This window comes from Triplophysa rosa, linkage group LG13 (assembly GCF_024868665.1).
Source record: "Triplophysa rosa linkage group LG13, Trosa_1v2, whole genome shotgun sequence".
Classification (NCBI taxonomy): Eukaryota; Metazoa; Chordata; class Actinopteri; order Cypriniformes; family Nemacheilidae; genus Triplophysa; species Triplophysa rosa.
Genome location: NC_079902.1, coordinates 6,429,703 through 6,444,124, shown reverse-complemented (window position 1 = coordinate 6,444,124; position 14,422 = coordinate 6,429,703). Strand labels below are relative to the sequence as shown.

Genomic DNA, 14,422 nt, shown 5'->3' with positions numbered 1-14,422 from the left:
CAGTATTCTTGGTTGTTACTTATAGCAGTTTTCGGTCCAATAAGTAACACTTCCGTTTTGTCCGAGTTCAGTAATAAAAAGTTGTTACTCATCCAGTTTTTTATATCGACTATGCATTCCATTATTCGATGGAACTGCTGTGTTTCATGAGGCTTCGAGGAAATATAAAGTTGAGTATCATCAGCATAACAGTGAAAGCTAACTCCGTGTCGCTTTATTATATCTCCTAGAGGTAGCATGTATAATGCGAAGAGCAGAGGCCCTAAGACTGAGCCCTGTGGTACACCGTACTGGACTTGCGATTTGCGTGACACCTCATTGTTTATTGCTACAAATTGAAAACGGTCGGATAAATAAGATTTAAACCATTTCAAAGCTATTCCCTTAATGCCGACATAATTTTCGAGTCTATGTAGGAGTGTGCTGTGGTCAATGGTATCGAATGCAGCACTAAGGTCTAGCAGCACCAATAACGAGATACAACCTCGGTCAGACGCCAATAGCAGATCATTTGTAACTCTGATCAAAGCAGTCTCTGTACTGTGACATGCTCTAAATCCAGACTGGAATTCTTCATTGATGTCATTCCTTTGGAGGAAGGAGCATAATTGAGTTGAAACTACTTTTTCCAGAACTTTAGATATGAAAGGTAGATTCGATATAGGCCTGTAGTTCCTTAGTTCTCTAGGGTCGAGTTGGGGTTTTTTGACAAGGGGCCTTATAACAGCCACCTTATATGCTTTAGGCACATGTCCTAATGTCAGAGATGAGTTAATAATACCAAGAAGAGGATCTATAATTTCTGGGAGCATCTCTTTCAGTAGATTTGTAGGTATAGGGTCTAGTATGCATGTTGTTGATTTAGATGATCTAATAATTTTAGACAGCTCATCTTGATCTACGGTATAAAATAATTGCATTTTCTCCTTAAGGGCGCTGTAGTTAGTTTGTTCAGCGGGTTTCACTTCTGATTGCATTGTTATAATTTTTTCTCTAATATCTTGGATTTTATATGTGAAGTAGTTCATAAATTCATCACTGCTATGCTGATATACAGGATCAGAAGTCACTGACGATTTATTTTTTGTTAATTTAGCCACCGTGTTAAATAAAAACCTAGGGTTGTGCTGGTTTTCTTCTATTAGTGATGAAAAGTAGGCGGATCTAGAAGTTATTAGGGCTTTCCTGTATTTTCGAATACTATCCTTCCATGCTGTACGAAATACCTCTAATTTAGTTTTCTTAAAGTTGCGCTCCATTTTTCGGGCCGCTTTCTTTAGAGCCTGAGTGTGTTCATTATACCACGGTGTGGGGCTGCCATTTTTAATCTTCTTTAAACGTAGTGGAGCAACTTTGTCTAGCGTTACCGAGAAGGTGGAATTAAAATTTTCAGTGGTAATGTCAAGATCTTCAACGTTATTTCTCATGATTTGAGACAATTCGGGCAGATTATCGAGAAACGCCGCTTTGGTAGTTGAAGTTATTGTTCTACCATATTTGTAACAATGAGTTTTATTTGCAGCCGTAGGCCAGTGAAGCAAACATAATACCAAAGTATTGTATTGTACAAAGTATTGTTATGTCTCTGTAGTAGTTAAACAACGTATTTTATTTTATTTTAGGTATATATATAACAGTCAATCTTTGCTCTCATTAGTCTATTTGTTTATGTGCAGATCGTTTTGATGGAGGGTAAATTGTATAACTTTATATTTTATTACGTAACATTAGCACAGTAAATAACATACGGGTAATCAGAGTGAGCACATTGCCTGATTCACATGTTTTTTTTTTATTAAAACGACACCAGTGGTTTATATAACTTCATATTACTTCGTTTAAATGTAAATCTACATAAAAATAAAATGGGATTGCATGTATGTATCACGGCTGTGTGAAGCATCATGTACTCTGCTGTGTCCTGAACTACATCCTGCCGTTCGAACTCCGAGTGTGAACTTGCGAAGTCCGATCCAGCAACAGCGGAAGTCCGTTCTTTGAGTTCGTCTAATCAAGAAACGGCCTTTCTTTGCCGAAGCGAGGGGAACGCCACTCAGAGCTTGCAGTATTTATGGTAAATTAATTTAAATTAAACCTATATTTGTAATAATGTTGATATAGGGAGTGTTTTTTATTGTGTGCCACTGCTAATTGTCCTGGCTATGTTATGAGAAAGGTGTGTTTCGTATTAAATTTGGTTAGCACTCATACGTTATCCCTTTAGAAACTCATATTTAAAATCCCTTTTAGTAATATTCACTAAAATTGCGTGTGGAAAGTTTGCTGGCACACATTAAGAATAGTTGTCATAGAAGCGTTTGGGGTACGTTTAACGTTAGCAGTCTGTCTTCTGTTTCTGTCAAATCCAGGATCATTTTGGAAAAAACAGATAAACACCTCGTTGGGTTACTTTGACCCAGCGACTGGTTTATAATTTGCAGAACTTTCTGGAGTTTTCACTTCTGACTGGATCACACTCGGAGCAGGTAGAAATTTATGGTAAGTTAATGTGACTTTTTACTTATGTTTTTAATAAGCTGTGGAAGGCGCAAGCATAATTTATTGTTCAAGATAACGTTAAATGATTTGATATGGGCGGTGTTAATGTTTTTTGTTATTCTATGCCAATTAACTTAGCCATGTTAATAGTTAGCAAATGCGTCATCGTTAACGTTAGGTCGTAACGTTAGTTAAAAACAAGCTATATTTTCCGCCTTTTGAACAGTCAGTAATTTACAAGTTGTAAATTCATAACTTCATGAACTTCAATATCGTATTCATCAAGGTTTCCTCAGGAATTTAAAAGGGGGAAAAGCGGTTGGTATTTTATCCAGACAGAGTTACGTCCAGTATTTCGTCCCCTCACAGAAATCCGGCGGGAAACTAACTGATTAATGAGTTGTGTGTGGAAAGTGTGCTGGTGTATAACGCTTCATTAGTATTTTAGGATTATTTAGGAGAAGCGACAGGGTAAATTCAGTGAAAGTGCTTATGTGTCTTCTGTAGTGTTTTGTCAGAACCAGGATTTTTTAAAAATACTCTCGTTTAGTAGTCTGAGTACATTCACCAGCAACATGCAATCTTTTCTGGTGGCTTCTTCTGCCCCATGTGTTCTTTACTAACAGTTGCTTACTGCATGCACATTTTTTTATTTTAACTGTATTAGTTACAGTTGTTTTCTATGTTTACAAAATGTATCAGATTTTACAAGATTTCAAACAGCTTTATCCTGCTGCAGAGAGAAACCTGTTTGAAAATTGGGGTACTATAAGTGAGAGGATTCTTGTGTATGCTCTGCCAGAGGGGAAACTTCAATTTGTACAGGATGACATGACACCAGGTAAGCTATATCTTATAATGTTATGTCATCATTTTGTTTTGCATTACTACTTCAGAAATATAAATTATTATTTATATACAGTATTATTAATTATATAAAGTAAACTATTTAAATGTTAACGCAACACTATATTGTGCTCAAATTGTTTAGCTGCTAAAGCGGAGACAGCTTTGAAGGTCCTGCCAACTCTGCTACCCCCATCTACAGTATGTACAAGAGAGGAGGAAAGGTCTTCAGACCCACCACTGACGAGGCGCAGAGGTCATTTATTGACATGCAATCTGTACGTTTTTGCTTAAGTGTTTGTACTTTAATGATGGTGGATGTTTTTAGTGTTTGGCACAATAGCCTACTGTATGTTTTAAAGCCAAGTTCAACATGCAGGAACTAGACAGTGATTCCTGTTAATCATAAAAGCCTTGTCTCCTGGAAATTAGGGATGGGCACAAGTACCCTAGTACTCGGATGCGTCACGATCATCGTTTTTATTACCGATTGTTGCTATTACATTTTTAAATAAGGTTATTTTCTTTCTTTCTGATTTGTTATGCTAGCATTTCGTACTGTACCCTGAGATTTAATTGGTTGGCATTACGAGAGGTCAAGAGTCAAGACGGGTTAGGAAATCAATAAAAATAAACATTTGGGAAGAGCATATCCACATCTCTAGTTATACTTTCTAGTTAGCACGTAACTTCAAGTTCACATGCATTTTGTATAGATAAATAAAACGTGTAATATTACATTTATTTACACATTATGTAGTATTACTAAATAAGTTTCCGAATACTGAATTTGAATGTATAAAAATGTTTGCAGTTGTTCTTTGACACTTTCACAATAAAGCTTGACTTAAATGTCAGTTATATTGCAATACTGAGTGATGGTGTGTAATCAACAGGTGGGGACCAACATGGTGGAATATCTTCACAATATCGTGATGACTGGAGAATTGTTGCGCGTTTTGTGCCTTGCGGATGAGACAAGGGGGACCTGCTAGACATTTGCCATCGCTGGATGCAATGCCAGTGAGACAGACTCTTTGTTGGAGGCTGTTGATGTCTGTTTTAAAGGTTTTTAGGTCTTTGATGTTACGTACACAAAGCAGTGTCTTCACACCTGGGAGTTTCTCCAGCATGCTGTATATCAGATTGATGGACATGAGAACAGTTTTTTCAGCTGACATTTAATAACTTATAATTTTGTAATTTAGTTTACTATGAAGTTTTGTTGCAGGACTCCTTGTTCTTAATAAATATGTTCTTATCATTTTGATAAATGAAAATAGTATGTGGGGAATGATTAATGTCATGTGGGGGTTAAAACATTTGTATTAAAAACTTTTATGCATTAGCACAATTCAAAACATTGTATCAAAATGTACAAAAATCGAATAAATTGATGTAGTGTACCTTTTGGCACTTTTTTTTAGAAAACAAAATAGGTTCTTGTCTACTAAATCAAATAGAATGGGTCAAATGAAATAACCCAGCACATGAGTAACACTTAACCCAACAAATTAAAAAAAAAAATTCTAAACATCACAAAACCACTTGTCATAAGGCAAAGATTAAATATTGACGATCAAATCAATCGTATCAGCCAATACAGTGAAAGTCAAGCAAGTGTAAACAGCAACATTGTTAAGTGGCATAACATTTCACTGATAGCAGCAGCAGACCCTAACAACAACAACATAAAGACTCCTGGATGCCGATCCGTGAGCACTGCACACTCAAGTCTATTTATAACCCTCATTACTGCTCTGTTTAGTGCTGTGAAACTTCACTGATGTTACAGGATACTGAGTCAGATTGAGGAAAAAGTAAGCAGATACGGGAACAGGGAAAGCTGATGCCGGTCTCTGTTCTGCTGAGTAAACAGGCCCAACACTTTGGAGACCTTCAAGTCCCCCTGATTCGAAAACAAACATTCCCCGAGAGCTTGAATTCCGCTGGATTTTAGAGCGAAACAGCCGCTTTTACGACAGTGACATTTCGCAAAGGGGGTCACTGAGGTGAACATCTGATGGTGCGATACTGTAATGACATCTGAGGGAATTCATGCAAAAGCCTTGGGCGGGGTTAAAACGCTATATACAGTGAGGGAAATAAGTATTTGATCCCCTGCTGATTTTGTAAGTTTGCCTACTTACAAACAAATGAAGGGTCTATAATTTTTATGGTGGGTTTATTTTAACTGATAGACACAGAATATTAAAAAAAATCAGGGGAAAAAAATGTTATATAAAGGTTATAAATTGATTTGCATTTCAGTCAGTGAAATAAGTATTTGATCCCCTACCAACTAGCAAGAATTCTGGCTCCACAGATTGGTTATGTGCCTATATGGACCACAGATTAGTCCTGTCACTTTAAGAAAGTACTCCTAAATCAGCTTGTTATGTATATAAAAGATGCCTGCCAACAGAATCTGTATCTTCCAGTTCAACCTCTCCAACACCATGGTCCAGACCAAATAGGTTTTAAAGGATGTCAGCGACAAGATTGGAGACCTGCACAAACCTTGAATAGGCTACAGACAGAAGCTTGGTGAGAAGGAGACAACTGTTGGTGTGATTATTTGGAAATAGAAGATATACAAAATAACTATCAAATGCCCTTGTTCTGGAGCTCCCTGCAATATTTCCCCAATGGGGTAAAGATGATCATGAGAAATGTTAAAGATCAGCCCAGAACTACACGGAAGAAGCCTGTTAATGATTTCAAGACAGTTGGGAACACAGTTAGCAAGCAAAACATTGGTAACACATTGGTAACACGCTATGCCACAGTAGACTGAAATCCTGAAGCACCCGCAAGGTCCTCCTGCCCAAGAAGGCCCGCCTGGCTCGTCTTAAGTTTGACAATGAACATAAAAATGATTCAGAAAAGGCTTTGGCGAAAGTGCTGGCACTGCTGTGAGACCAAAATGGACTCCTCTGTTTGGAGGGAGAGAAATGCTGACTATGAGCCCAAGAACATCATGTCTACAGAGAAGCACAGTGTTGGAAACATTCTGCTTTAGGGCTTTTTCTCTGCTACAGGTATACAGGATGACTTCACCGCATTGAGGGGCTGAGGGACGGGCCCATGTACCATAAAATCTTGGACGAGAACCTCCTCCCCTTAACTAGGTCACTGAAGATGGGTCATGGATGAGCCTTTAACATGACAAAGACGCAAAACATATTGCCAAGACAACCAAATAGTGGCTTAAGGAGAAGCACATTAAATGTCCTAGCCAGTCTCTAGACCCTAGTCCTATAGAACCTCTGTGAAGGAGGCTAAAACTCCAATTTGCTGAGCGACAGCCAAGAAACATTAAAGATTGACAGAGGAGTGGACTAAATGTATCCGGACACATGTGCAAACCTGGTGACCAACTATCAGAAATGTCTGACCTCTGTGCTTGCCAACAAGGGTTTCTCCACAAAGTACAAAGTTATGTTTTGCTTGGGGATAAAATACTTATTTCACTGACTGAAATGCAAATCAATTTATAACCTTTATATAACATTTTTTTCCCCTGATTTTTTTTAATATTCTGTGTCTATCAGTTAAAATAAACCCACCATAAAAATTATAGACCCTTCATTTGTTTGTAAGTAGGCAAACTTACAAAATCAGCAGGGGATCAAATACTTATTTCCCTCACTGTACATGGACATGGTCTATTTATAAGCCAACTTTGGTTGAGTAAAACATGTTAGGAAAAGGGACAGTGGTGGTGCTCTGACCTCTCATTGGTGTCTACTTCCTCCATCTCAGGCATCTGGCCGGTGGAACTAAGATTCATGTACCCGTAGAAGAAGAGAGATCCTGGAAATGAAGAAGTAACAGGTTACAATGATGGTGTGTTCAGGTTGGAGTGTCTGTTTAGATCTTTACTTAGATATTTTCAACTAGATCTTCAATTTAGAAGATTCATAATTTATTCCATTTTGTTGTAGAGAAAAATGAAATAACATGAATGCTAAACAAACTAAGGCACATTCTGTAAATGGTCATTTTAATGTTGCTCGTGTCCGCTTACAGTACTTGCTTTTCACTTACATCTTAGGGCAAAATGTTATGTCAGATATGGATCAATACATTGGTCAAATGTCTAACAATACAATGTATCGACATTTCCCTTAAAATATCGATACCTGTTTATGGCTGTTATCATAGACTGCCAATTAGACTGATTCCATGCGTGTTGTGATTTTTCCCATCACTTTTGTATATCATTTGTAAAAGTGTATGTTTTTATGTTTTTTGGATGTCCCATGTGTGATACACGACATGCTATTTTATTTCATTCTAAATTAAATTAAATGCTCATGTTATGTATTTTGGTTGCGTTTGCAAGTAACTTGTGTAAAATAGGCACATAATATTAGTAAGTGTCTACTAAATGCATAAATGTATGTAAATATATACATCAAACAAAGGAAATGCAAACATGAAAACCTTGCAGTAACCCCTCAGTATAGAATCAGAATCAGAATCAGAATCAGAAGAGCTTTATTGCCAAGTGTGCTTGCACACACAAGGAATTTTCTTTGGTGTTGGAAGCTTCTAGTACAGACATTCAACACAATGACAATACAATATAATACGATTTACAGTCTAAAAAATTCTAAATTGTGCATATATAAAATAAAGACTATTTTACAGAAAATGGGGGATAATAACATATAAGAGACATTGTACAGGGTAGTATATAGTAGAATAAACATTAACAGATTGTATGTACACTTGTGCAAATGGATAATTTAGTAAGTGGAGGTAGTGTTATATACATGTATACATAAGATGTAGATATAATAAGGCACTATAGTGCACACTATAGGAGTAGTGGAAGTGGAATATTGCTCTTAAGGAGCAGTTATCTGTTTAGGAGGGAGATTGCCTGGGGGAAGAAGCTGCTTCTGTGTCTGGAAGTCCTAGTGTTTGGTGCTCTAAAGCGCCGGCCAGAGGGCAGCAGATCAAAGAGTTTGTGTGCTGGGTGTGTGGAGTCAATGATGATTTTTCTTGCCCTGTTTTTCACTCTGGAATCGTACAGGTCCTGAAGTGTGGGCAGAGGAGCACCAATAATTTTCTCAGCACTACGAACTGTCCGTTGTAGTCTTCATAGGTCTGATTTGGTGGCCGAGCCATACCAAACAGTAATTGAAGTGCACAGAACAGATTCGATGACCACTGAGTAGAACTGGGTCAGTAGCTCCTGTGGTAGGTTGAACTTCCTCAATTGACGGAGGAAGTATAACCTCTGCTGGGCCTTCTTTACAATGGAGTCTATGTGGGACTCCCACTTCAGGTCCTGAGAGATGGTGGAGCCCAGGAACCTGAATGACTCCACAGTATCCACAGTGCTGTCCAGGATGGTGAGGGGAGGAAGTGATGGAGGGTTCCTTCTGAAATCCACTATCATCTCCACTGTCTTGAATGCATTCAGCTCTAGGTTGTTTTGACTACACCAGGCAGCCAGCTGAGCAACCTCCTTTCTGTAGGCAGATTCATCACCATCTTGAATAAGGCCAATGACTGTGGTGTCATCTGCAAACTTCAGGAGTTTGACAGAAGGGTCTGTAGAGGTGCATTCGTTTGTGTAGAGTGAATATAGCAGTGGAGAAAGAACACATCCTTGAGGAGCTCCGGTGCTGATGGTACATGTGCTGGATTTAAATTTTCCCAACCTCACTAGCTGCTGCCTGTTCGACAGGAAGTTAATAATCCACTGGGGGCAATTCTCACTATTATAGGGGGCAAATCACTATTATAGGGGGCAGTTCTCACTATTAACTACTGTGGTTATTATTAGCATGCCTTTTATTGGCATATTGGCTGTTTATTAGTACTTATAAAGCAAATATTCTACATGACCATACTGTACATCCCTAATCCTACCCAACAACTACATTACTGACTATTAATAAGCAACAAATTAAGAGGTTATTGAGGAAAAAGTGGTAGTTAATAGTTTGTTAATAGCGAGAAATGCCCCCTATACTGAAGAGTGACCAACCTTTCCTTAGCCTTTAGATTTAATGTTACTGTGCAAGTGTACAGATGATGTCCTCAACTTCACTCATGGGTAATATTTCACCTCATCAGCTTTGGGCATAATTGCATGCAAATGCAAATTACTTTGCTTTTGTTAAACATCCCATCTGGATTTGATTTATAAATACATTAGCCTAACACCGTGTCTACACCGGACGCGTCAGGCGCGACACGACATAAGACATCGGAAACGCATTAGAATCCATTATAATTTTACACTTTGTCCACACTGGATGCGGCGCGGGGCAATGCGACAATCCCATTAATACAAGTCCAATGTAGACACAGTGTTAAAGAGGGTTTTTCCTCTATCATTTACTGATTAATGGCAATAGAGAGAGAGAGAGAGGCTCGGAAAGCTCACAACATGTCATACTAAACAAATGTTTTAATTGTGTTTTTTATCTGATGCTGTTACACGTTTAATTTATTGGATGTTTTACCGTTGACAGTCCTTCTTAACATGACCCACCCGTTTATTGTACAAAGGTTGTTCCCATGAAATGGTAAGCTGTGTTGTTTGTTTCCTTTGTATAGATGACAAAAATAGCTGTACAAAGAAATTGGGTCAGCTTAAATTTAAGACAGGAAAACACACTCGGTGCGTGATGTGTGTTATCTATTAACCCCGGGAACAATGTGAGAGAGTGGCTGTAAAGTGGTGGGGGAAATTTATTACTGTTGTTGAATGTCATGTGTCAGAGCCTCCGGAGGGTAAGAAGAAATATGCTCTTAGCAGTCTATTTATTGTGTACCTTCAGGTACTTCAGGTTAAAACTTTTCACTCATAGAAAGCATCTTACATCAGGGTTCCCACACCAGGTTTTTCATGACCTTTCTATGTTTTATAACATTTTATACATATGTCATGCACTTTAGAGCCATTTGTAGTCCATGAAATGGAGAGGTAAATATAAATGTTTTTCCCAAGAAATTCCCCTTCTTTTCAATGTTATATTTTTATCAATTTTTAGACCTTTTGGACTTTTAGGTTGGAAATTCACAGGTTTAATCTGGTTATTTGCCATAATCATAAAACACAATAGGTATAGGTTTAACTGGTTTACTCAACAAACACTGTTGAAGGTGGAGGGTGTGGAGAACAAAGAGCTATGGTCTGTGGTCAGTTCTGATGAATAACAGACAATAAATTCAAGGTTTATTTAACGCTCTAATACCCAGTTACTTTTACTCTGCATTGGTCAACTGGTTGACTGTCCTGAGTGTTTACCTTAGCTTGCCACTGTATCTACTTTTTGGATGGTTTTTTTTGCAAATTACTCTCTTTAGTTTATTTTCAAAGCTGACATGATGAACAAAAATATACATTAAAAAATATTTTTTCACCCCCCCATAAAAAAACAAATATAAATATATAATAAAATTTCTGTCACCATTAACCCTCCCTACTATTCATCCAAAAATGAAAATTCTGTCATCATTTACTCACCTTCGACTTGTTCTAAATCTGTATATTTCTTTGTTCTGATGAACACAGAGAAAGACATTTGGAAGAATGGTTATACCCAAAAAGTTCTTGGACCCCATTGACTATCATTACTTAATCTTTTTTTTCTGTTGAACACAAAATGAGATATTTTGAAGAATGTAGGACAGCAAACAATTCTGGGGCACTTTTGACTGTCGTTGTAATTTTTATTGTAGTCAATGGGGTCCAAGAACTGCTTGGTTACAAGCATTCATCCAAATGTCTTTCTCAGTGTTCATCAGAAAGACATTTATACACATTTAGAACTACTCGAATGTGAGTAATTCATGACAGAATTTTCATTTTTGGGTGAACTATCACTTTAAGTGTCTTCAAATACATTTTTTTATATTTTAACCTGACACAAGGAACATATAAGGCCACTTCATTCACTCTGCTAAATTGCATCGTATTTCAGCTATGAAGCAAAGAGATTTGTGACTGCAATAACTGTCTATGTTCGGCACATGCCCAGACATTTAAAGCCTTGTTGGCACAAGAAAAGCAATACTGCAGTTGGGCGTCATTCCCACTTGAAGGCGAGTGAGAGAAGGGGCTTTTAAAGGCTCGCAGGAAATGTAGCTGGACTGGTGGGTTTCTCATCACCCTCAGTTCTGTCTGGGTGGAGAATTCCAGGAGCCCACCAACATGGAAGTTAAACCTCCAGACAGCCTCTCTCAGTTCAACACAAATGCAGCAGACAGTCTTAACGTCATTAAAACAACATCTATTTAAGACCGCAAGTGCAATAATCACCGTCAGATTTAAATGTGAGCGCTTCGATCGCTACATACACAAACAGGATATGAGCACTGACATAATCGAATAAACACGAGAGACGAGAACAAACCACTACAGCTAACTGCACTTAAACTAGCTTGCCAAATGCCATTACTTTTCACGCAACACATGACCTGCCAAAGTCATAAAACACTCTTTTTATTTGTTTGAAATTAGGAGACTTCAAAAACCATTTAACATCTGAGCCTGTTAAATGAACCTGATGTTTATGAAATCTGAAAAGCTACTAAATGTGTTTGGCCCACAAGGGTCTTTGTCATTCCCGAGTGGCATGCACAGATGAATAGAACAGAAAGACTCAGCATCTACGCAAACCGAGGTAGTCGATTCGGAAATATGCGTGCATATCACATTTTACAATTTCATTTAAGATTCCTCATTCGCTTTAACCTTCAAACAGCCATAGGACAGAAAGGACGTGCGGGTGATTCATAAATATACAGGATGTAAGAGGTAGAGGTGTCACTGGTACTGTTAGATGATACCGGAAAAATAATAATATTTCAGACTTTTACTGTGATCAGTTTTCTATCTGTACAGATATGGAGGAGGACCATTGTGGTGGTGAAACCTTTATTCTGTATGCCTGTATCTTGGGTTTCAATATTGTACACACAGCAAGAAAGGGTAGCAGGTTTCAGTTCCAACCAGACTGGCTGAATATCTGTAGTCAAAGTGAACTGGTTTTTGTGAGGTTTAATGTGGTTTAACAAATTCAAGGCTGATACAATAAGGACTTCTGAAGAAGATCTATGCTAAATGAAATATGAATTAAATAAATGCGCAAAATGTTCAATTTGATATTGATAGTTCACCCAAAAATGAAAATTACGTCATCGTTTACTCACGCTTTTGTCATTTCAAAACGGTCTTTGACTCTTTCTTCTGCAGAACATAAAAGAAGATATTTTGAAGAATGCTGTTAACTGGCCCCCGTTCACTTCCATTGGTTTTGTGTCCATACAATAGAAGTGAATGGGTGCCGCTGCTGTTCGGTTACCAACTTTCTTCAAAATATCTCCTCTTGTTTTCTGTGGAAGGAAGAAAGTCATACAGGTTTGAAATGACAAGAGGGTGAGTAAAAGATGACAGAACTTTCAGAACAATCACTTTAAGTTGTATTTAAACTAAAATGATCAAGATGTATCGCACACAATCTGACATATTTATGACTATAACAGGATATTGAATTAGGAAAAATGTAGGACATGACTTGATTTCATTCATTAAGAAAATGTTTGGACTAAGACACAAGCCATTATATAACAGAATGTGGAAAACAAATTTGGAACAACCAATGAATCATTCATAATAAGACTAGAAACATGCATAACAAATAAATAGGCTATGCACACTAGGGGTTGCACCGACCCCTTTTGTTGATAAGTTCTATCATTGGGTCAGCATTGTTTAGTCACAGTGCTTGTTCTATTCACAGCATTTGGCAAGAGGAAAGTTCCTCCATCCACAAATACCAGTCAGAAACCCACAGACAAAAAAAACCTAACAAATGCCTGTTTTGATAATTCATGCTAACCCAAACAGCATCCAAATGGTAACGGAGATTCACGCCTCCATGTCTCAAGGTACAGTAAAGTGACCCCCCAACTAGTTTAATAATGTCTGGACAACTATACAAGTCTTATTGCACACAGACGGAAGTCAATATTTGTCTAGTTCAGAACAGATGCTTTTACACCTGTTTTTCCCATAGAGACCAATCAGAGCAGCATGAAATTCTTCCCCACAGATCACAGAAATATGACTCCTCTGCAGGTAAACTCAATCTCCCCGCATCAAAATTGAAGCATCCACTGAATTCCAGGCGCCGACTCAGCCACCCACTGAAAACTGAGAGGGATTTCGAACACTCCCTCATCTCAATAAAACAGGCCTCGCTGAGTCAGCCTCTCCCGCGGCAGATTGAATTAACCCTGGAGTCCGTCTCCCAGATGTGAGGAGGGTCCCCGGCACCTGAGGTTACAGCGTTCTGAGAGTAATGGAGAGAGTAATGAGAGCAAAGTTACTTCATCCAAATGAGCCTCATTGCAATGCCTGAGGGACTGCAACGCTCGGAGGACTTTCACATCTAATTTAAATGCAAATTTGGGGTTTAATTACGATCTGGGGCATCTGCACTTTAAACCTGTGCATGTACCGTGTCTTAGGTGGCGTTTATACTAGTGCGTTTTCCTTTAAAAACGCATAACTCTTGCTACGATTACGCCTGACGTAAGAGACTTTTGGAAAGCTGCAGACCCCGTTTTAGTTTGAAAACGCCAGGGTTGCGTTTCTGTGTAAGCGGACAAAAACGGAGACTTCAGACTATGCAGGCGTTGTCTCAGCCTCAGACATCACGCCCACGGACCGTTGGCTAAACGTCTGATGCATAAGGCACACTTTTCGTTCGAAGTCGTCCTCTGATTGGTTGAATTTCACAGGATTTCCGGGCGACGTGCGTGTCGCGTTCTGTAACGGTCCGCCTGGAAACAACACGAAGTCGTCTGAACTAAGATGCTGTCGTGTTTACAAGGGTTGCAATAAGAATTCATCACGATCGACTAAACTCTTAATTCTTAAAAGTATGCGAGGTTCATGGCATAAACTTATTATTATTTTGTTGCTGTTAACTTTTGACTAGTGATGGGTCGTTCATGAACGATTCGTTCTTTTTGAACGAATCTTTAACATGACTCGGGAGTAACGAGTGTCTCAGAGAGTGATTCGTTCATTTTGTGTTGA

General features: G+C 38.3%; 1 protein-coding gene across 4 annotated transcripts in view; it reads right to left on the bottom strand.

Moving 5' to 3' along the window:
• Positions 1–14,422, bottom strand: part of htr4 (5-hydroxytryptamine receptor 4) — a 138,963-nt gene that overhangs the window by 109,669 nt on the left and 14,872 nt on the right. For all 4 annotated transcript variants that reach the window (XR_008964156.1, XR_008964155.1, XM_057349511.1 and 1 more), the window contains exon 2: positions 7,080–7,161. Coding sequence is in view for 2 of the 4 variants with exons in the window: in XM_057349511.1 (XP_057205494.1) it covers positions 7,080–7,161 (82 nt within the window). In the remaining 2 variants the exon portion in view is untranslated. The remainder of the gene's footprint in view (positions 1–7,079; positions 7,162–14,422) is intronic.